This window comes from Callorhinchus milii, unplaced genomic scaffold (genome assembly GCF_018977255.1).
Source record: "Callorhinchus milii isolate IMCB2004 unplaced genomic scaffold, IMCB_Cmil_1.0 Scaffold22, whole genome shotgun sequence".
Taxonomy (NCBI): Eukaryota; Metazoa; Chordata; class Chondrichthyes; order Chimaeriformes; family Callorhinchidae; genus Callorhinchus; species Callorhinchus milii.
The window spans coordinates 1,717,282-1,741,127 of record NW_024704763.1 but is presented as its reverse complement, the minus strand read 5'-3'; the positions used below and the strand labels follow the sequence as shown (position 1 = coordinate 1,741,127).

The following is a 23,846-nucleotide window of genomic DNA, read 5'->3' as shown; positions in this document are numbered from 1 at the left end:
TGACTCCGGAGACCGGACCGGGAGGAGAGACCGAGAGACCGAGAGAGAAGAGGGAAATAAAACGATAACGATCGTGGATCAAAGTTCCTTTGGTTCCTTTTCTCTGGACGTTGGATATTGTGTGAATCATCTCATCGCTCGAGACAGAGACACCGAGAGAGAGAGTGTCAGTGTCTCTCTCTCTCTCTTTTATATATAAAACTGATTCAAACCCCCACTGTCCCCCTCTCTCTCCGGTGGAGGAGAGGGGGTTTTTGAGGGGAAGGGGTTCCGGGCGCTGTTTGGGGCTCTTAACGCGATCGAACGAACGAACGAACGACCGATCGATCGATCGATCGATTCGACAGAAGAGAAAGAAAGAAAGAAAAAAAAGGAGAAGAAGAAGGAGGAGGAACGTGTGCGTCTGATGTGCGGTGGGACAGCAGCTGAGAGAGCGATTAAGGAGGAGAGACCGGAGCGGTGCGGAGCGGAGCTGTGCGGTGCGGTGCTGTGCGGTGTTGTGCTGTGCGGTGCTGTGCGGTGCGGAGCGGAGCTGTGCGGTGCGGAGCGGAGCGGTGCGGTGCGGAGCGGTGGGATCAGAGCTGAGCCCCGGGGGCGCCGCGGGGCTATGAGGAGCGGTGTCGTGGCTCTCCCTCTACAGCACAAAGGGACTTAGTGCTTCTCAGCCCAGAGAGGGCTCATCGCTTTGTTCTTCCCCCACAACACTGGGAGTGGTTCCTGCTCTCCCCCCCCTCTCTGCCCCTCTCTCTGCCCCTCTCTCTGCCCCTCTCCCCCCTCTCTCTGCCCCTCTCCCCCCTCTCTCTGCCCCTCGCCCCCCTCTCTCTCCCCCTCTCTCTCCCCTCTCCCCTCTCTCTGCCCCTCTCCCCCTCTCTCCCCCTCTCTCTCCCCTCTCCCCCTCTCTCTCCCCTCTCCCCCTCTCTCTCCCCTCTCCCCTCTCTGCCCCTCTCCCCCCTCTCTCTGCCCCTCTCACACTCCCTCTCTCTCCCTCTCCCCCCTCTCTCTCCCCCCTCCTCCTCCCCCCCCTCCCGTGGATCCTCACTCACAGCGTTTTATTTTTTCTGACGAGGGCTCAAGACCCATTGATTGTGTTTCCAAGGATCAGGACTGAGCTCCTTGTGTCCCCCCTCTCCCCCCTCTCCCCCCCACTTCTTTCTTGCTCTGACCCCCCCCCTCCCCCCCCCCCCCTCCCCAGATACACTGCCCAAAAGATGTATCCTCAAGGGAGACACCCGGTAAGTTAGTTGTCTTACAGACTGGTTTGACTTAAGAACTTTGAGCGACTGGAGTTCCTATGTGTGTGTCGTATGTTTTTCGTGTGTCTGTGTGTGTGTATGTATGTTTTTCGCGCGTGTGGATGTGTTTTTCGCGCGTGTTGCGTGTGCGTTTGCGCGTGTTCTTCTCCTGTGTGCGCGCGCGCGTTCGCATGTATTGTGTTGTACGGGTCAAAGCGCTCTGGGACGTCATATAAATGCAAGTCGTCGTCGTCGTTGTCGTTGTTGTTGTGGTGGTGGTGGTGTGTCAAAAAAGGTGCTGCATCCAATTCGAATTGGAGGGATCGATTTGGGTGGGTGAAGTTTTAATAAGTGGGCGGGTGGGCGTGTGTTGAGGGTGTGGGTGGGTGTGAAAGCCGGTTCCTCGCGTGTTTTAGTTGTGGCGTTGTTTCTCTCTCTTTTTTTTAATCTCTTTTTTTTCTCTCTCTCTCTCTCTCTTGTCCAAATAACTCAGGCGCCTCACCAGCCCGCTCAGCCGTTCAAATTCACCGTGGCCGAGTCTTGCGACAGAATCAAAGAGGAATTTCAGTTTCTGCAGGCCCAGTATCACAGGTGGGGGCGTGTGGCTCTTAACGCCTATTTCTGTCTTAAAAGTTTCTTTCTTGTGTTGTGAGTGCGTGTGTGTGTGTGTGTAAAAAAAAGAGCGAGGTGGAAAGTGTGTGTGTGTGTGTGTGTCGCTCTCTTTTCACACATCACTGAATAAAGTCACTATGGCGATCAGATTTGAATAAAATAAAACACTTCCTCCCTCACCCGTAACCTCACGTGACGGCTTGTGGTGTTTTTAATACGCAACAAAAATAATTAGTGTATTATATATTTGTGCAAACTCACCATTTTTAGAGAAAAAAAACAGCTCCTCTCCTTGTTGTGATGGATGTTGGGTCAGTTCCTGGTTAGTTTGGTTAATATGATTACAACATGCAACCACACAAGCACACTCATACTGTATGTATATACACATGCACGCACAGTGTGTGTATATACACACACACAGTCTGAATTTGACACACTCTCTCTTACACACAGCTTAAAGATGGAGTGCGATAAACTTGCTAACGAGAAAACAGAGATGCAGAGGCACTATGTCATGGTAAGCGTGTGTGGTTTGTGTGTGGGTTAAAGTCAGATAATAAGAAAGGGAGGATGGGTGGGAGGGTGGCGGGGGGGGGGGGAGGAAGAGAGATGTATTGAGATTAATCTCTACTTTTTTTCAGGGTCTGAGCCAGGTGGTTACATTGCACCTCATTTAAAATGTGTTGATGTAGACAGGACAGGACAGGACAGGGGACCTACAAGAAGTCGGGAGGATGTCCCAAGGCACTGTGAAAGTGATGGCAGAAAGTGATAACTTTTAAATAATAATAATAAATCCTTGCATTCGATAAAGCGCCTTATCACATCCTTCAGACCTCTCAAAAGCTCTTCACGGAATATATTGTAAAGTGGAGTGACTGTGTTTAAAGTCCAGCTCATGAATATTATAGGCTCTTTAACGATTTTGTGGGGGTTAGATTAGCGGAGTTGCAGTTTTTAGTTCCTGAAACTTGCTTTCGCTGTTTCGGTTTTAAAGGAGTGTGTTGGGGGGAATGGGGGGAGAGCCAAGTTTAATGTAAAAGCAGTGTTAATTTCTGGGAGTTGAGTTCGAGCGAAAGTGGTTAGTGGTTAATCACTTGCCAAATATGTGTTGTAATTTTTCTTGTGTGTGTGATTTCTCTCTCTCTCTCCTCTCTCTCTCTCTCTCTCTCTCTCTCTCTCGTGCTCTCTCTCTCTCTCTCTCTCTTCCGTGTTTATGGATGAGAGCCAATGTTTGGATTAATAATGAGAGCAGGATTTGAGTAAACAGGTTACACACGTGTGGTCTGTGGTGGTAGCGATGATAGCTTCCGTGTGCACAAGTCTCTTTGCTGGGAATGTAAACCCAATGGCGGGCACTGGCAACAGACAAAAGCCAGAGTTCCTCCTTTGAACCGTAAAACAAATTAGCTTGAACAAATTAAAGGGCCATGGACAGAGAGAGGGGGGAGACGAGGGATGGGGAGAGGAGGGTAAAGGGGAAACCATATGGTTTATGTTAAGAGTATTTTTTTTAAAAAGATGCTTTGTTGTAATTCCTGCAAAATAGAGTAAATGTAGTGAGATGTTTTTTTTTTGCTCTTTTTATAATCTTTTGTGTAGTTTTTTTTGAGGATATTAAAGGGAGACACATGGGTTACAGGATAGGCTTTTTTTTAAAAAAAATAAGTGTACTGTATGTAGCGACATTTTATAATCCTTGTCTTTATTTCCCTCTCTCTCTCTCTCTCGCTCTTTCTCTGCTCCTTCCTTTCTTCCCAGTATTACGAGATGTCATATGGGCTGAACATCGAAATGCACAAACAGGTGAGTTTGCACCCCCCCACCCAAGAAAAAAAATCCACATTGTCAATCGTGTTTTGGAAAAGGGAAGGAGTGGGGATGGGGGACGAGGGGGGGGGGGGGGGTGGGGGGGGGGAATGAAAGGATAGCTGTAACAGCAAACTTTGTCATTTCTTTTGCAAACAAAAATAACCCGAGTTGTAATTTCACGGATTAAGCAGATGTGGGCAAGATTTATGTGGGTGCAGTTCATCAATTGACCACTATTTGGCGCTGTAACCCACCCCTGACTCGCTCAACGTCTGGTCTCCGGGCTCCTTCCAGCTGCGTACCCCTCCCTCACCCCCACCCCCACCCCCTCCCTCACCCCCACCCCCACCAACGCACAATCCAAACACTTATCCGTCTCCGGTTCCGGAATAACTGCGCAGAGTTGTACGTTCATAATTCGATGTGCAGTGAAGCTTTAATAACGTGACACTGAGTTCAGCTGTAAAATAAACAGTCACTACACTTTACAGTGAATCCTGCGACGCGCTTTGAGACGGCTCTTTAAAAAAAAAACCCACAGGTGATTTTCTTTGAAGAGCGAATCCACGAATGGGACAGGAACAATAATAACATTCCCTGTATTTGATACAGCGCCTTGTCACGTCGTCGAGATGTCTCAAAGCGCTTCGCGGAATCTATTGCAAAATGGAGTGACTGTATTTTGTGCTCTCTCAGAGAACAAAGGCCTTAATCTTTAAGGCCTTCGCTCTTTGAGAGGCTGCGATTTGATATGGATCTAATCTTTATTGAGTTTTTATTTTCTTGAAGCTGCATAAATTGTTCTTGCGGATTAGATGGGGTGGGGGGACGGGAGAGTATTGAATGTTGGGTCAGTTATGTGAGCCAGTGCAGCGACAGACTACAATCTGTGTCCATCGGTGTTGGCGAGTGGTACAGTCTGGTACAGATGGGGTTTATACTTTAATGCTGAGAAGGTGCCTAAAACACCAGCCTGATCTTACTCGCAACGCTCACTCTTTGTAAGGTAGGGCTTACAGTAATGCTATCCAGGCGAGTGGAGTGGGGGGGGATATCCGTGGACTTTGGTGTCCACGCCTTGGTTTAGAATCTGTCTGAGCTCTGCTGAATGATGTTGGCCGGGATTGTCTCACAATGTGGTGAGAGAAGCTTTCAGTCCACAGAGGGCATTGGGCAGGAGCCGGGCTGAGAGATCAAAGCTTGTAACTGCAGCTAATTTGCACTCGGGGAGAATTAAAATGAGAGTACTCGTAGCTCAGCGGTTACAGCACTCGCCTCGCGAGCGAGAGGACCTGGCTTCGATTCCCGGGCAGGGCAAAATCTTAAGCAAGTTTCCTCACTCCACACACACACACACACACACCTCTGTTTACCAAGCAGTAAGTAGGAACCCGGTTGTTAGATGATTGACGGATCGCATTACGGGGGTAATCTGTCAAAAAAAAAAATTGTTTGTTCCACAAACAGTCGTGGATTGGGTCACTCCCTCACCCACCCGAGAGAGAGAGAGAGAGAGAGAGAGAGTGTGTGTGTATGTGTGTGTGCGCACACTTGTGAAACTATAAGTCCTTACTCGTACGTCAATATGAGATGCTCAAACTACACGCCATGTCAGCATTCTCACATATCAACTCAGTGGCCAAAACTTCCACAATCGCAATGAAAGACATCTCCTATAATAGCCGGGCGCTCATTAAGAAATAATAAACGAACATAATTAATAATTAAAAGCTCTATGAATAAGGGCTTCTGATTCACGCTGTGTTAAAAAGGTCGCAATGATTTGTTGCATGTCTCAAAAAGGGCCAGAGGTGGTGTTTTCTCTGGTGTGGGGGCTGGAATGCGCTGATTGTACGGTGGGTGGGGGAGGCAGGGAGTGCCCAGAGGAAGGGCACATAGTTGTCTCAAAGGGAGGAATGAAGTTACTAAGATAGAACCAGATAATTTTTGGTCTCCTGTTGCTAATGATGTGTTTATGTTGCTGCCAGTGACCTGGGGCTGGGATTGGGAGTTGGGGCTTGTCTGGCCACTCGCTGTGTAACGCTGGGAGATAAGAGCTTGGTTTGCCCGGGTGTGGGCAGTGCAGAGCTGCTGACCTGTGCTGACATGTGGCTGACCAGGGAGGGAGGGGGGAAATGGGCAACGATGTCTGAATTGAGAGGCTCCTTAATAATTATCTTTACATTTGATGCAGCGCCTTATCACGTCGTTGAGACGTCTCGAAGCGCTTCACAGAATGCACTGCAAATTGGGAATTGTCGAATTAATTATATCAATCGGAATGAATGTATGATTGCTGGTGGGTGTAGTGACTGTGTGTTTTGCAGGCGAATACAGCTGCCAATCTGCGCATAGCAACATTCCACACTTTTGTAATAATTATTATTACTAACGAACACAATACGTTTGCTACAGCGCCCAGAAAAGTGCTGCTCAAGAGTTCTGCTGTTAAGGTGCAAGTGACTGTAGGTGACCTCCTCGATGCACTGTTGGAGGAATCTTGTTGAGCGCGAGTGCTTTTCCTGGAGTACTGACAGTGATGAGGCGAGCGCAGTGTATACACACTCCTCTCTGGCCTAAACATTGCAACGAGGCTTCCTTCCTGAAGGCTTGAGGCCCTCAGTGAATCTCCTGCCTGTACCAGGGCGAGTTCACAGCCATCAATAAAAGCCGCGCAGTATTTTGACTTTTCCAAGTGGAGCACTTTAAACCCCTGGTGTGGCCGATCTCACACAGCCAGACAGGAGAGAGAGAGAGAGAGAGACATAAACCAGGGCTCATCCTTGCAAATGCTTACTCTCTCTCTCCTCTTTCTCTCTCTTCTCTCTCTCCTCTTTCTTTCTCTCTCTTTTCATTTCTCCGTCCTCGCTTTTTTCCTCTCTCTCTCTCTCTCTCTCTCTCTCTCCGTGGATTAATTTCCGGGGGTAATAATCCCTTCCAAAAAAAAATAAAAAATTATTGGGCCCCTCAATCCACGACTGTCTGTGGGACGCTGCTGTGTGTAATTGGCTGCTGCCTTTCGCCCACGAAATACACAGTCACTCCACTTTGCAATATATTCTGTGAAGCTCTTTGAGAAGTCTCAACGACGGCTGGACCAGACGTTAAAATTGACGAAATTTGCTTTCTTTTTTCTTTCTCCCTCTCTCCCCACATACACAGACTGAGATTGCTAAAAGACTCAACACCATCTTGGCACAGATCATGCCCTTTCTTTCACAAGAGGTAAGTTTCCTTTGTTGCTGTGGTTGATGGTTGGGTCCTGGGTTGGCTGGGGTTGCTCTCTGTCGGCTTGTTCTTATCTCGGCCTTGCCGAGGTCTACAAAAAATAACATTGGTTAACAAATACCAGCGCCTTTCACGTAGTGATTTTTGGGGGGGGGGCGGGAGTGAAGGGAGGGAAGAGCAATTGGAAATAGTGGGCTTCGGAGACAACGACATTGAACCTCAATATCTCACCTGCACGGTGTCTGTCTTTCAGTATTTTTCTGGTTTCTGATTTGTGTTTTTTTTTCTCTCTCCCTCTCTGCCTTTTTTTTCTCTCGCTTTCTCTCTCTCTTTGTGTCTGTCTCCCCCCTCCCTACCCCCACTCTCGCTCCCCCTCTCCCTCAGCACCAGCAGCAGGTAGCCCAGGCAGTTGAACGTGCCAAGCAGGTGACGATGACGGAGTTGAACGCGATCATCGGGGTACGTGGAGTTCCCAATCTGCCTCTCACCGTGTGTATACCCTCTTCTTCCTCTTCACACCGCCATTCGTGGGCAATCGTGCAGTCAGTCTGGGAAAGGACGATGGCCTCAAACCACAAACATCCCCTCCCTCAGGTTCACCAGTTTGCCGAGACCAGAGTTCCCACCCCCCACCTTCCCAAGCCTGGCCGGGGAATTGCCTCCTTTCAGCGACTGACTGAGCGATTGGTCCCGACCGGCCACGTGTTTTTACCGTAGATAGATTGATTGATTGATTGGTTGATTGATTGATTGATCGAGTTGGATGGATGGATTGATATACATTTGAGGGGTGCGATCACTGTAGCCAGTGCCGGGATTGAAGGTGACCATCTGTTGGGGCTGTCAAATGATAGCGGAGGAGAATATTGGACTAAAAGGAATTCAATGAATGGCTCAAACCAGCGTTTTGTCCAATTTTCACCCACAAAACACGCAGTCAATTCCCTTTACAGTGTATCCTGTGAAGCGCTTTGAGACGTCTTGAAACGTGATCAGGCGCTGGATCAAATGCAAGGATTATTATTATTTGTCAACTAAACCGTGAAGTCTCTCCCCTTCGCCAGCTGCAGTGAGGAAGGCAATCTCTACCCTCTGATCCCCAGGATTCTCATTTTAAAGCTTTTAAAGGTTTTCGTTTTCGGTGGTAATGGGAAGTGGCGCGAGAGACTATAAAAAGTTGCGGTCAGATTAGCCTCCCCTTTAAAGCAGTCCAAGAGAGGCTCAGAGGCAGGTCACGGCAGCTGGAGGGAGATATTGCAATTCAATTAAGGCAAATGAACAGAGCCTGTGACCCCCGTTTTAGGGTAATTGCTTCCTCCGATCAAACTGAATCCAACTGCTGACATGTCATTGAAGCTCACAGGCATTCAGGCGTTTGCTGCTGTTTAGTAGCGGTTAGCGCACGCGCCTCGCAAGCGAGAGGACCCGGGTTCGATTCGACACACGCACACACAATTGGCGGATCGCTTTCTGGGGGTAATAATTCCTCCAAATGAAAAATATCTTTTAAAAAATCTAATAATAATTTGGTCACTCACTCAATCCACCATTGTTTGTGGGACGCTGCTGTGCGCAATTGGCTGCCACTTATTTATTTATTTATAAGATAACTTGTTTGGGTTGTGATCTGATCACCAGACACTTTGGTGGGGTGTGGGGTGGAAACAGCCTGAAGAGAGAGCCTGTGATCTCAGTTGTGGGTGGTTGGAGTAGTTCTGCAGCCGGCTGACTGTGCTGACCTGACTCACCCCATAGCCTCAGGCTGACTAAACAGTCTGTAGTTGTGCAATGGGTGCGTCAAGTTGATTTAACCCACCGCCCGCCTGTCTACCCGCCATTTTCCCCACAGCTCTTGAGCTCTGTGCCCTGCTAAGCTCTGCGCTGCTGTGTGGGGGGAGGCCTGGGCAGTTGTTGTGGTCAGTCCGCCCTTTCCACGACTAAACTTTTGGGCAGCAAAGAGCCGGCGTTCCGGGGGCGAGGAATGATGGCAACATGACGGTCACTAAGCTTCCCAGGAAGTCCACGGCCCCTCATCCCCCGACTCGTGAGCGCAGACTCCGATTTCCTTTTCTCTCTCTCTCTCTCTCTCTCCCTTTCCCATTCTCTCATTTTCTCGTTCTCTCCTTTTTTTATTATTTTTTTAATCTCTGTCTCTCTCTGTTTTCTTTCCTCTCTCTTTCTCTGGTCCATCTCTGCCTCCCTCCCTCCCTCCCTTCCTCCCGGGCAATCAGATACCAAAATAAACCCCAGTCTCCTGTGAATCAGATGTTGGCTGACGCAGGGCAGTGCAATGGTGAATTATCGCTGCATTCTTCAGTCTAAGTAAATAGCCACATCATGTGCTCAGTCAGGGCAGTCATGTCTTCTGCATGTCACATGGAGCCAACACATTGCATCACAGTCAGTATTGTGCTCGTAGGGGGTGTGGGGTGGGGGGGGGAATGCAGTAGAGACTTTACCACCCCCTTGTGGTACTGTAGCCTCGTGCAAAGGTTATGGTTTGAGTGGGGGTAAGGGGGAAAGGAATGGGAGTAGATGGAATTGGGGGGGTGGGGGGTGGAGGTTAGTTGCTGACAGCCCTCAACTGATGTCGATCCAAATTCCTCGCCATTTCGAGTCGATGTAAAATGTGTTGTGTTTTTTTTTTTAAAAAATGGGTTCGAGGAACACTGAAACTTCTTTAAACAAATTATTTGATGTTTGTAAAAGTAAGAATTTTTTGCTTTTGCGTTGTGTGTGTGTCGTATGGAGGTTAGGAGGTGTGTGTGTGTGTGAGAGGTGTGTGTGTGTGTGTGAGGTCAGGGTGTATTTGGTGTGTTTGAGAGAGAGAGGAGTTGGGATGTGTGGTGCGGGTGTGTGTATAATAATAATAATCCTTGCATTTGATATAGCGCTTTTCACGTCGGGAGGACGTCCCAAAGCGCTTCACAGAACACACTGTAAAGTGAATTGACTGTATATTTGTGGGCGAACGCGGCAGCCAATTGCGCACAGCAATGTCCCACAAACAGTCGTGGATTGAAAATGACCAATTTATTATTGTTTTGGGTTTTGGAGGATTATTATTAGGCTCTGTGTGGAGTAAGGAAACTTGCCTGTGGGTCAGGTCGGTATGAATGGTGAGGGTTTGTGTGTGAGGAGGTCAGGGTGTGTCAGTGACGTGGAGGTCAGGATGAATGGGGAGACGGTGTGTGAAGTTAAGGTGTGTGTGGTTAGGGTGTGTGTGTGTGGGTACTATTGAGCTCAGGGTGAATGGGGAGTGTGTGTGACGTCAGTGTGTGAGAGAGGTGCATATGTGTGTGGTATGGAGGTCTGTGCGTGTATGACATGTGTAGGTCGGGGTGATGGAGAGGGAGGGTGTGTATAAGCGTGTGTGTGTGTATATTGAGGTCGGGGTAAATGGGGTGTGTGAGTGAGGTCTGTGAGAGAGGTGCGTGTGAGTGTGCGTGTGGTATGGAGGTCAGTGTGTGTGTGTGTGGGTCAGGGTGAGAGGTGTGTGTGGGGTCAGGGTGAATGGGGAGGGGGTTACTTTAACCGATAACCTCTGAAAATGTTTTTGTTTAATTTCCCAGCAGCACCACATTATCTACCCACCTTTCATGGTTAGTCCGTCGCTCCTGAAATCTCTTTTTTTTTCTCCCCCCACCCCCCCCCCCCCCCTTTCTCTCTCTCTCTCTCTCTCTCTCCCTCTCTCTCTCTCTCTCCGCTGCGCGCATGCTGACCGTGTGACTGACTGAGCGACTGTGTCTGCAGGGCAGCCGTGCATGCCCGCCAGCAATGCCGCTTCACCCCCTCAGGCCGCCGTGAAATAACCCCCACATCAGCAACCCCGGCCGCTGAGCTTCTTAAAGAGGCAGTGTCCCACGTCCCACTCCTCTCCTGCTAGCTATCGCAGTTTGATTGACATTAGCACAGGACCCCCCCCCCTCTCTCTCTCTCTCTCTCTCTCTCGTTTACCCCTGGCCTCGTTGGATGATCCCCAGCGCTGACCCCAAGCTTTGCTTCCGAGGCATTTCGCTATTTTTTTCCCCCTATTTTGTCCCAGAGCAGCTCAGGGCATATTGTGAGCGGACGTCAACCGTTAGTTTGGGAGGAGGGAGGGGTTAACCAGATGTGCCGGTCAAACTGGTTCGGTGCAGACAGAAGGGAATTGGTTTGGGGCACGGCAAGGAACCTTAATAACCTCTTGTTTTTAGGGCCTTGACCTCCTTTGCCTCCCCCACACACACACACACACACCACCATTGCCTGAACCACCCAAGCGATTAGCATCTCAATAGACAACCCCAACCCCAATTACAGTACAGATTCTCTTCCTTACCCCACACGCCTCTGTTTACTCAGCAGTGAGTAGGAACCCGGTTGATAGTTGATTGGCAACGCTCCTAACCTCTGGAACTCTCTCTCTCCCTTCTCCCTCGCTCATTTTTGGCAGGGAGGGTGGTCTCTGGCTCATTGTGGTGAGGGCTTGATGGTCGTTAAGCCTGGCACAAACCCGTAATGGAGTGGGTGAGGGGGTGAAGGCCATAACTTGGTGACTGTTCTCTCTCTTGAATCAGTTCAGGCTCGACTTGACTGTCTGTGACTTACACCTTTAATGAACCTCCTGCCACTGTTTTTTTCTCCCCCCGTCCACCAACCCCCACACACACACACACACACGCTCCCACTCCCCCCTCAGCCCCACACACACGCTCTCTCTCCCTCCCCCTCCCCTCCGCCCTAAACGGGACCCTGGATGCTTTTTCAAGGTTGTTTTTGGAGTTGAGGTACAGGTCAGCCATGATCTCATAGAATGGTGGAACAGGCTCGAGGGCTGAATGGCCTCCTCCACTTCCTATGTTCCAATGTTTTATTTTTGCGACATTTTTCCTTTTTTTAAAAAAAATCTGATTTAAAAAATGTTACTCATGGGATCTTTCCCTCTCTCTCTATCTCTCTCTCTCTCTCTTCCCTTTGTATATTTTGCTGCTGTCGCCCTCCTCTGCCTTCCTCTTCCTCCCTCCATCTTGCTCCTCTCTCCATCTTCCTCTTCCTCCTCCTTGCCGGTTGTTTTCCCACCAACGTCCCTCTGCTCTTGGTTTCCTCACAGCAGCAGCAGCTACAAGCCCAGCACCTGTCCCACGCCCACGCTCCGCCTGTCCAGCTTCCCCCCCACACCTCAGGCCTGGCCCCCCAGGGCATCCCATCCGTGGTGGGGGGAGCCTCGGGTCTGCTCGCCCTGTCCGGGGCACTGGGCAGCCAAGGCCATCTGTCAGTCAAGGACGAGAAGAACCACCATGAGCTGGATCATCGAGGTGAGCGGTCAGGGTGGGGGATGAGGGTTTTTGGGGGGATGAGGTGTCGGGTTGGTTTGGGGTGATGGGGGGGAGGTTGAGGGGTCAGTGTAGGGGTGAGGGACCGGATGGAAGGTGGGACCTGCTATAGACTTAATGACGGAGCTCCCCTGACGGGGCTAGTTATTCTTGGGGTGGGGTGGGTGGGTGGGTGAGGGGGGGGTTGTTGGTAATATTCAGCCGAAGATTGTGCAATATTTACTTTGGGATAAAATTGGGATTTGCTGATCTGGAATGAATTCCTGTCTGTACAAGTGTACAAGTTGCTTTGAGCAGCCGGTGTCTGGGGGAGGGGGTTAACGTCAAAAGTTTTTGTTTCTTTTACTAACCATTTTACTATTATCTGGACTCATTCTCTACCCCCCCCCCACCCCACCCACCTCCTCGCAACTCGATTGCTGTTACCATGATAACCCGACACCCTCCTCACTGGGCTGTTGTGATGTCCTCCCCACAGACCGGGACTCCAGTGTGGTGAGTCACAATAACGCGCACACACCCACCCGCCCGCCCCGTCACACGCTCACACACTTGAGCGTATGCAAAGCCGTGCACGCGCACTCTCACACACGCCACATACACGCTCTCATGCACACGTACAAATGCATGTGCACAAACACTCATATGTATGTGTACAGGCAAATGCACACACATGCACTTGGAGCTGGAGAGGAGACATTTTCTCTTAGAGGGGAACATTCTGTTCCTGCTCCTTGTTTAGGGAGCCGTGGGGTGTGGGGGGGTATGTGTAGTGGATGTGTTGTATATGTGTGTGTGTGTGTGTGTGTAAGTGGGGGTATAGATGTGATGCACACCCTGCTGGACTGTGCTAAGTGGCCCTGGGCTATGCCAGGCTGTGCTCTGCCTGTCTCTCTGGCTGTGAGAGGAGTATGAGATCGACGGGAAGCTTTGTGATGGCCTGGAGTTCCTGCTGTGCGTTTGTGTTTCGAGTGAGCGAGTGCGATGAATGTGTGCACTCAGGGTTGAAGGAATAAAAATCCCCTGGTGATTAAGAAGCCATTTTATCGTTGATCGGGACTGTTCTGTTAACCAGGGTCAGGCTGACGAGGGGCGTTGGGGGCTTGTTCGAGTCTTGTTCGTGTGACGAGCTGATGTTTAACTCTTACAGAATCTCTCGCTTCCGCCTGGCTTCTCCTGTTCATCTCCCTCGCCCCTCACTGGCCTTCCTCTGCCTCAGAGCTCGCAACTGGCCCCCAGCCCGGCTCGGGCTATACGCACCCTCCTCCCCTGCCCCCTCTTTAATTCTGAGAGGTCGGGGGGGGAGTGATCGGTGGGTGGGAGGAAGCATGGCTTCTTTTCAGGCCTTTACCCTGCTCAGTTTTTGCAAGAACCTTTTTTTCTCTCTCTCTCTTTTCTCCCCTCCCCGTCCCCCGTCCCCCGTCCCCCACGCCACAGAGGTTTAGAAATCAATGGGTTGGTGTTTAATGGAGGAAGGCGGCTGATTAGCGAATATCGTGAAAGGCACCGTGTGAACGTAATGTGTTGTTGTTGTTGTTAAGTCGGGCCCAGCCTCGTGTTGTGGTTTCCAGCCAAGTCCCTTTTCTCTCCCCTTTGTGCAGCTGAGTCGCTGAGAGGTTTCTCTGGGAGCATCTGAATAGGTGGCTGCAATCCTCCTTGTTTTGATGCTTTCGTCTCTCTCTCTCCCCCCCCCCCCCCCGCCCGCACGCTCTCCTCTCCTCTCCGCCCTTTGTGAAGGAGTTCAATGACTGTGCATCTGTTCGGAGCGGTTGAGCTTTGATGCAACACTTGTAGTCTTAAGTGGCTGTCGATTCGATTCAAAACAGATCTTTTAATCCCTGCCTAACCCGCCTCTTTAACAAGGCTTTTTTGGAGGGGGTGGGGGGTGTGGGCGGGGGTTGCAAATGTGGGAATGTTATGTGCACAGATCTGTCCTCATTCTCTTCCCACACACACCCTTCTTGCTAACCGCCCTCCACCCCCCCCCCCCCCCCACGCACACCCCGTTCAGGAACTGTACAGAAAGGGGTTGTTAAATCACGGCTAATCCCCGTCAGCCCTGTAGCATCCCGGCTCTCCTTTGTTCTCAGTCGCCGCTTAAGACATTCCCCTGATTTATACATCCGGCCTCGTGGTTTGTATCTGTATCTGTGTGTGTGTGTGTGTGTGTGTGTGTGTGTGTGTGTGGTGGGGGTGGGTGGGGTGGGGTCACTTTACGGTATATTCTGTGAAGCGTTTTGAGATGTCGCGATGACGTTATATCAAATGCAAGGATTATTATTATTATTATTATTCTGCAAATTGGTTCATGTACGAGCTCGCTGTTTAATCTCCCCACACACACACACACACACACACACACGGTGCTGCTCTCAGATCTCCCCCTCCCCCCACCCCTGGTGTTGTACAGCCATCGCTCTGCCCGGCCCTCTCATCCGCTCCTCTTGTTTTTCGCAGAATAACTCCGTGTCTCCGTCAGACAGCCTGAGGCCTGGAGACAGGAGCCGGGGCTCCGCGGACTACATGGAGGCCAAGAAACGCAAGGTGGAGGAGAAGGAAAACATGAGCAGATACGTAAGTCTCTTCCCCCTCCGCCCCCCACCCCCCACCCCCAGTCCAGCCCCTCATACCAGCCTGGCACTCACTCACTCACTCACTCGCTTTGCCTCTGGGTCATAAAGTTGTGGCTTCAAACCCCCAGATCGTGGCTTCCAGGTCGAGGGCAAAAACTACTGATGGGGGGCGGGGGTGGGTCGCGGGGGTGGGTGCGGTGGTGGGAGGATCTGATGCTGATCAGACTGACGTGGGTGTAACTAGTGCTGCTCTCCTCTCTAGGACAGTGATGGAGACAAGAGTGATGACTTGGTTGTGGACGTTTCAAACGAGGTAAAGGCCTGCCTCCTCCCTCTGCGCGCGCTTGCGTGCTCGTGCGTGTGCGGCTGGCCGACGAGACGTGTGAGACGCGTGTGTGATTGTGTGTGACTCGGTCTCTGTGCGGTGGTGACTGGGCTGTGCCAGTCAGTGACTGCTGTGCCGGGTGGCCTGTGTCTGTCGTGTCAGTCGTCTGCCTTGTCGGGGTGGGGGGTGTGGACCAGACGGTGACCGTGTTGTTGTGTTTTGCCGGCAGGACCCGGCCACTCCTCGGATCAGCCCGGCACACTCCCCCCGGGAGAACGGGGTGGACAAGCCCCGGGGGATGAAGAAAGATGCTCCCAACAGCCCCGCCTCAGTCGCCTCCTCCAGCAGCACCCCGTCCTCCAAAACTAAAGACCTCGGTCACGTAGGTACAGCGCAAACTCCCCCCCCCCCCCACCCACACACACACCACTGCTCCACCCCCTCCCCCCAACTTGTAGGTACAGCAGCTCCATTCCATTGGGGAGTCCTGCAGCTCAGTGGTTAGAGCCCTCGCCTCGCAAGCCAGAGACGTGGGTTCGATCCCCCGGGCAGAGGGAAACGTTGGGCGAGATTCCTTACTCCACGCACAGCGATGCTCCGGTTGTTAATAATGTATGTTTTTCTGTACAATCTTACAATCCTGCTGTCCGGGGCCTGAGGCTGGGGGTGGGGTGAGGGGTGGGGGGTGGGATATCCCGGCTTCGGGGACAGTTACTGGGCACTAATCACCATCCTCTTCCCCCTCAGAACGACAAGTCATCGACGCCCGGCCTGAAGTCCAACACGCCCACCCCCCGGAACGAGGCACCCACCCCCGGCACCAGCTCCACACCAGGCCTCAGGCCCATCCCAGGCAAGCCTCCCGGCATGGAGTCCTTAGGTACATACACTCATACATACACACAGATACACACACGCACAACCCCATATACACACACATATACACACACAGGCCTATATATATATATACACACACACAGGCCTATATACACACGCGCACACACTAACACGCTATATGTGTACACACACACCTCTCCCAGCGCCAGTGCTTGTTGTTAATGACTGCTTCTTTTGGTGAGTGTGGGCAGGGGGTGGAGGTCATATCGGTCAGTTCGGTTGGACACTGGACGGAGAATAACATGTGGGGTGGGGGTAGGGTTGGGATCTCAGACCAAAAAATTGTCGGGGGCAGAAAGAGCAAATCGTGTGTGTGTGAAATGATTCAATATTGTAGCAGAGAGAGAGAGCGCGAGTTCCCTCCGGTTTCTCTCACTCCCCCCTCCCCACCTGATGCTGAATGTTGTGCTGCGTTTGATCCCCAGCCCCCGCCCTGCGGACGCCCATCTCCATCGCCGGCTCCTACGCACCGTTCGCCATGATGTCCCACCACGAGATGAACGGGGCACTGACCAGCCCTGGGGGCTACCCTGGGCTCCACAGCCTCTCCCCCCAGATGAGTGCCGCGGCCTACCGAGCCCCCATGGTGAGCTTCGGAGCTGTACGTAGACAATCTTACCCACTTTCACTGCTCAGTTGCGTTACCGGAAATTATTTCCCACGTCCGCACTGTGTGACTTCACTGACCCACACCCCCCACCTCTCTCCCGCCCCCACTCCCTCCTCTGCCCTCTCCCCACAGGTCAGCTTTGACCCCCACTCTCACATGAGAGCTTCAGGGCTGCCATCAAGTCTGGCTTCCATCCCAGGAGGAAAACCGTAAGTCGCCTTTTGATTCAGAATTTCAATACAGTCGGGGAGGGGGGATGTGGTGGGTGGGAGGGGGTTGATGGAGGGGGTCAGTGAGGATGTTAAATGCTGTAAACGGGCATTGAGGGAGAACTGCATGGCCTTGACTTTGTTTACTAGCTGATAAGGCCGAGTGGAGGACAGTGAAGTTATACAATCAGATATATATGAGTTTTACTGTATAAGAGTCCTGTAGCTCAGTGGTTAGAGCACTCGCTTTGCAAGTGAGAGACCTGAGTTCAATCCCAGGCAGAGGGCGAAACCTTGGGCAAGTTTCCTTACTCCACACAGAGCCTAATAATAATCCCTCCAAAACCAAAAACAATAATAAATTGGTCATTTTCAATCTACGACACTTTGTGGGACATTGCTGTGCGCAATTGGCTGCCGCGTTCGCCCACAAATATACAGTCAATTCACTTTACAGTGTGTTCTGTGAAGCGCTTTGGGACGTCCTCCCGACGTGAAAAGCGCTGTATCAAATGCAAGGATTATTATTATTATAAGAGTCAAATCCCTTTACAATATCCTCTGAAGAGCTTTGAGCCATCTCAGGGATGGGATATTAAATGCTATTATTATTTTTTTATTATTATCATCGTTAAGTCAAATTCCCTGATGGGCCCCTCTCCTGACATGCTGTCTCCCCAGGGCCTATTCCTTCCACGTCAGCGCGGACGGTCAAATGCAGCCGGTGCCGTTCCCTCCGGACGCGCTGATTGGGCCCGGGATCCCACGTCACGCCCGGCAGATCAACACCCTGAGCCACGGGGAGGTGGTGTGCGCGGTGACCATCAGCAATCCTACCCGGCACGTCTACACCGGCGGCAAAGGTTGCGTCAAGATCTGGGACATCAGCCAGCCCGGCAGCAAGAGCCCCGTCTCTCAGTTGGATTGTCTGGTGAGCAGAACCTTGTCCTACAGATCGTGTCCAGCAGGAAGTAGGAACTCAGTTGTTAGTAGATTGGGGGGGTGGGTGGGTGGGGGGAGTTGCTTTCCCGGAGGAAAATAAATAATCCCTTAAAAAAATCCACCACTGTTTGTGGGGACGCTGGTGGGCGCAATTGGCTGCCGGGTTTCGCCCACAGAAGACAGTCACTACACTTTACAGTATATTTTGTGAAGCACCTTGAGACGTCTCGAAGACGTGATGAGGCGCTGGGTCAATTATGTCAATTGCGAGGGGTTATTATTGAAACCACGGAATACCTGCCTTGAAATAACAGCAGGGTCTGTGTCTCTTGTGTGTCTCTCTCTCAGAACCGGGATAACTACATTCGATCCTGTAAGCTGCTGCCTGACGGCCGGACCCTGATTGTGGGGGGGGAGGCCAGCACGCTCACTATCTGGGACCTGGCCTCGCCCACGCCCAGGATCAAGGCTGAGCTGACCTCCTCGGCTCCCGCCTGCTACGCGCTGGCCATCAGCCCCGACGCCAAGGTCTGCTTCTCCTGCTGTAGTGACGGCAACATCGCAGTGTGGGACCTGCACAACCAGACGCTCGTCAGGTGAGGGGTCTGGGGGGGGGGGATGGGGGGCGAGAGTCTGGCGCTGTACAGTAAAACTCACTGTCGTCTGATCTTCATAAATCGTATAAATACACATCGTATTACAAGGCGAAACGTTGGGCAAGTTTCCAGCCAATTGTGCCCAGTCGTGTGGGTGGATGAGCGTGTGGGTGGGTGAGCGTGTGGGTGGGTGAGCGTGTGGGTGGGTGAGCGTGTGGGTGGGTGAGCGTGTGGGTGGGTGAGTGTGTGGGTGGGTGTGCGTGTGAGGGAGAGTGGAATAACGGGCCCAATATGAAGCAGCTGAGGCACATTGGAGCCTCATTGCTGGGGCTCAAAACCTCACTGGCCTGAGGACCATCTCCAGTCGTGTCCGTGCTGCCAGGGGACAAAACGTTAGCGTCCGGCCATCTTGTGAATGGACTCTTTCTCTGGAATACAAATGTCATTTGTTGTTGTTGTTGTGAACCAGGCAATTCCAAGGCCACACAGATGGCGCCAGCTGCATAGACATCTCACACGACGGCACAAAGCTGTGGACGGGCGGCCTGGACAACACTGTGAGGTCCTGGGACCTCAGGGAGGGACGTCAGCTGCAACAGCACGACTTCACCTCACAGGTGGGGGCCGGGGTCTGTGGAGGGAGTGGCGGTTGGGGCTGTACATGTCTGTGCATTTGCAGGGGTGTGTGTGTGTGTAGGGGAGGCTGTGTATGTATGTGTGAGTGTGCGAGGAGCCTGTATGTGTGTGGCCTCTCTGTATGCGTGGAGGGGGGTGGGTGCTGTGTGTGTGTGTGCGCTCGCTGACCCCTGCCCTGTGCCCACACAGATCTTCTCTCTGGGTTACTGCCCCACGGGCGAGTGGCTGGCTGTAGGGATGGAGAGCAGTAATGTGGAGGTGCTGCACCACACCAAGCCCGACAAGTACCAGCTTCACCTGCACGAGAGCTGTGTGCTGTCACTCAAATTCGCCTACTGCGGTGAGTGGTGAGCCATGAGGTGGGCGGGGGGGGGGAGACTGGGGAGTGGGGGGCGAGACTTTAGCAGGGTGGCAGAGACCAGCAGAGAATGTAGGGGGTGGGGGGGCAGAGGAGCAACAGGGGCTGCTGATGTTTCTAACGCCCGATCTGTCTGCTGTCTTTAGGCAAGTGGTTTGTTAGCACCGGCAAAGATAACCTGCTGAATGCTTGGAGGACGCCATACGGTGCGAGTATATTTCAGGTGAGAGATGAGAGACGTTTTCCTGTCGAGGCCTTTGAGACGTCTCGAGCCCCTAATAAGGCGCGATATCAAACACAAGGATTAGTATTAAACCTGAGTTGGACTACCCTGAATCTCTCTCTCTCTTCTCTCCCCCCCACAGTCGAAGGAGTCCTCCTCTGTTCTAAGCTGTGACATCTCGGCTGACGACAAGTACATTGTGACGGGTTCGGGTGATAAGAAAGCCACGGTGTACGAGGTGATCTACTGAGCGCAACTTACCCACCCAGTGACGGGGGTCCGAGGGTCTGGGACTCCGGAGTTCAGGGCTCGCCCGACCTGCCTGTGGGCGGGAGGGGGAACAGGAGGAGGAACCGCACGTTGAATACGGCCAGCGGAGACCCCAACCCCCCCCACCCCTCCCCTCGTGGAAACAAGGCTGGTGCGAAGGACCTTCCGAGTCTCACAGACTCCAGTCTCTTTGTGGCTGTAAAGAGATGGCATCGCTGAGCTGATCTGGGGATATTTAAGTGCTTTTTTTTAACCCCCCCCCCCCCACCCATGAACTTCGAGGCTTAAAATTGAAGGCCGGCCTGCTTCTTACCTGACAATTCTCTGCCCCCCCCATTATAAAAGGACTGTGCTGTGTGTTAGATCCGTGAAGAAAAGGTGCTTTTGCGTTTGGGATGGAGACGATGGCTGTTCAACCCCTGCCCTCCCCCCCCCCCGCCCCCGGGTGCTTACGGAGTTGGTGGTTGGATCTCTGGATGTATCGCTGGTGAGGATTGTGCAGGACTCATGCTGTTCCCCGCCACCGGCTGTGCTCAGGAAATGTGCCGGGAAGAACACGTGGATTTGGGAGAGTGTTGGCCGCTGAGCCCAGGAGAACACGGCTTCCGATCCTCCCAAATAGGCCCGGAGCGGAGAATCTGAGCTGTTCTGGATGTTTCTACGGTTCCCGTGCATTGTGTAGAACATTCCGGTCCTTTCTGTGTACATACGTTCCGATTCCGGAAGCCAAACGGGCAGTTTTACTTCCCCCCCACTCCCCTCCAACCCGCCAACAAACAATATTGATTTGACTGGCAGTCAATCATCTCTGAGCCTCACGAGAGGGAGGATCCGGAATGGTGGGGGGGCCCAGGACGGGAGGGGGACCATCTCATCCCCAACCTGATAACCAACTGAATAGTCACAGCCAACTCTTGAGTAGAGCGAGAAAGGGAGACACGCTCTTGGTCTCCATTAAGTACAAATCTCTTGGGCTTGGAGTGGGAGGGAGGGGGAGAGAGAGAGAGAGAGAGTGTGGGTGGGGGGTGAGAGGAGAGAGAGAGACTGCAAAACGGGGAGCAGAATCCTTGCCTTTCTCCTCTCAAACCTTTACATCTTCACACCACACACTTCTCCTCAATGACTTCCATAGCGGAGCCGTGTGCCGTGTGAGTGAAACGTTACTCCCGGGATTTAAAGAGTAAAATCCACACTGTGATTTTTCTTTAAGGAAAGTTAATTTTTTTCCCCCCCTCCCCACCCCTCCTGAGGTGATTATTGTAACTTTTCTCCCCCTTTGCCCCCCCCTCCCCCTCCATCCCCACAAAAGTTTGGTGAAGGACTTGCCAATTTTGAGTGTAAATAATACTCAAAAAGTTTTTAATCGAACATTTTTTTAATATATTTAAAATGCAAAAAAAATCTTGAGTTGAAATTAATGTACAGAGGCTGAGGCTCGGGATACACACAAACCACTTGGGGCGGTGGGGGAGAGGTGTTTTTTTTGGGGGGGGGGGTAGCAATGACTGGGAGTCAGAGAGGGAGAGAGATTTTATGTCTCGGGGGCTGGGGGGGGGGGTCACGGAGACCTGATATGTAGCAACTTTGTGATTCAAAAAATGTACAGTTAATAATTCAATAAAGCTTTTTAAGAAAAACTAAACGCACACGTTTCCACGCGGTGGTTTGGAGACTTGTTATTATAATAATAATTTAATATTTCATACAACGCCTTATCGCGGCGTCTGGATATCTGGATGTGTGGAGTCAGTCCCGTAACGTAGTGGTTAGTGAGCTCGCCTCACAAGCCTGAGGACCCAGGCTCGATCCCCGGGCAGGGCAAAACCTCAGGCAAGTTTCGTTACTCCACACGTCTCTGTTTATCTCGCAGTAAGTAGGAACCCGGTTGTTAGTTGATTGGCAGATTGCTTTTTGGGGGTAATAATCCCCACAAAAAAAATCGTTTAATCCATAACCGTTTGTGGGACACTGCTGTGCGCAATTGGCTGCCACGTTTCGCCCACAAAGTAGAGTCACTCCACTTTACAATACATCCTGTGAAGCACTTTGAGACATCTCGACGACATGATATCAAATACAAGGTTTATTGTTTTAATTAATCCTTGCATTTGATATAGCGCTTTTCACGTCGGGAGGACGTCCCAAAGCGCTTCACAGAACACTGTAAAGTGAATTGACTGTATATTTGTGGGCGAACGCGGCAGCCAATTGCGCACAGCAATGTCCCACAAACAGTTATAGATTGAAAATGACCAATTTATTATTGTTTTTGGTTTTGGAGGGATTATTATTAGGCTCTGTGTGGAGTAAGGAAACTTGCCCAAGGTTTCACCCTCTGCCTGGAATTGAACTCAGATCTCTCACTTGCAAAGCGAGTGCTCTAACCACTGAGCTACAGGACTCCCTCCATAATAATTGTTATTATCTGAAAGCGCTTCCCAGATTTACCGTGTGGCGGAGTGATTCGAGCGGTTTGGGGGTGTTGGTGTTGGTGGTGGGGGAGAAAGGAGGGGAGGCAAGGCTATAAATAATGTTATATTAAATGTTCCCAGCTCATGCTGGCGTTGTGAAAGATGGGATTTGTGAGCGTGAGATTGTCAGTGCTGTTTATCTGCTGTCAAATCTGTTTGAACGTGTTTACTCAGAGAGAACACAAGCTTGACACCCTGCCGCTAATGCAACTAATTCTGTTTAATTAGCTGTCTCGCACAGTAATTACCAGCTACACAGATAAACGTTGTCTCAACCAATCACCCTCTTACACACCAAATCCATTGACATCCGTCTCTCCTTCACCAGCCAGAGTTCTTCCCCAATTTAAGGTGTCCTCAAAATACATTTACCTGAATTAATTTGGGGGAAATTCTCCCACTCAGCTCCTGTTATCCCTGCAAGCCAAAGCCCGAACAAGTAGGGTGGTCCTGGCCGGATAAGCAATGGGAAAGCTTGCCAGACAGTGCTCACAATGGCAGGCTATGTGGGTTTAGCTGGTTAGACTCCAGCAGTTGTCTCAACTCCCCCGCACCTGGGTTGTTAAGGATTTATAAGTTGTTAAGGATTTATAACTAGAAACTCACTGGCCTGTCCCAGGGCCTAATATAAAGCACTTCCAGGTCAAGTCAAAGAGACTCCAGGGTGTTGCTGTGGATGGAAGCTTTATCCTACACAATGGGGCTCCTTGACAGGTGAGCTGACATTTTCTCTCTCGAGTATTTGTTTGGTTTAGTTATTTCCCTCTGTTTTCATCCTCGCCTGAGGAAGGGATGGTGCCATTGGCACTGCAACAGGTCACTTTGCTGGGAAACCTCGTTAACAACCTGACCCTCCCTCAAACTCCTGACCTGAAAGATTCTGTCAACCTAATTGTGTTGGTTACAAGGTAGATGAAGAGAAGGGAGCGGTGGTGAGGTGGACGGATTTTTTTGGTCAGCCGGGTATCTGACATTTGGGACGTCCTCCTGACGTGAAAGGCGCTTTATAAATGGAATCTTGTTGTTGTTGTTGTATTTGTGGAAACCCATCACCGTTGCTTAAGATGATCCAAATCAGCTGAGAATTCCATGTCTTCCCCTCTACATGTGGAAATCCCAGAAACAGATTGTTAGGATGGAATGTGCTCTTTCTCTCTCCCTGGAGGGACATATGCTACTTGCCTAATTCCAGAGAATATTAGGCATAGGTTGGCAAGAGCCAAGGCTTGGGGACCCCAGAATGTGCGTTGGGGGTAACTGCTGGAGTCTAAACAGCTGAAAAATGCATAACTTGAGAGCACTGTCTGGCAAGTTTTCCCACTGCTTACCCAGCTCGGATCACCCTACCCGATAGGACTTTGGTTTGCAGGGTTAACGGGAGCTGAGTGGGAGGATTCTCTGTCAGGGATTGAGGCCGGGAGCTCCAGATGTTAGCAAGCACACTAAATGTGAAATGAGGGAATAATCATTGACTGGGCTTCTTCCCCCCCCCCCCAAAGAAACATGAGTGAACGAGAATCAGCCTCTGACATTC

The 23,846-nt window shown here is 51.3% G+C and overlaps 1 protein-coding gene across 8 annotated transcripts; it reads left to right on the top strand.

The window, feature by feature from the left end:
• The first annotated feature begins 1,177 nt into the window (after window positions 1-1,177).
• Window positions 1,178-19,907, top strand: LOC103191120 (TLE family member 3, transcriptional corepressor). Of its 8 annotated transcripts, none has more exons than XM_042342928.1 (21): window positions 1,178-1,232; window positions 1,726-1,823; window positions 2,301-2,364; window positions 3,609-3,653; window positions 6,822-6,884; window positions 7,272-7,376; window positions 10,460-10,489; window positions 11,980-12,184; window positions 12,681-12,697; window positions 14,660-14,776; window positions 15,038-15,088; window positions 15,330-15,482; window positions 15,848-15,980; window positions 16,423-16,598; window positions 16,740-16,816; window positions 17,498-17,747; window positions 18,107-18,354; window positions 18,824-18,971; window positions 19,180-19,330; window positions 19,495-19,571; window positions 19,714-19,907. In XM_042342928.1, the coding sequence occupies exons 1-21, from the start codon at window positions 1,209-1,211 to the stop codon at window positions 19,819-19,821; spliced, it is 2,340 nt and encodes a 779-aa protein (XP_042198862.1). In that variant the 5' UTR covers window positions 1,178-1,208; the 3' UTR covers window positions 19,822-19,907. The 8 variants fall into 8 exon arrangements, with proteins under 8 accessions (XP_042198862.1, XP_042198864.1, XP_042198868.1 ...); XM_042342930.1 differs by having other exon boundaries at window positions 1,183-1,232; window positions 7,281-7,376; XM_042342934.1 differs by having other exon boundaries at window positions 1,183-1,232; window positions 7,272-7,346; window positions 10,463-10,489.
• Window positions 19,908-23,846: the final 3,939 nt, after the last annotated feature.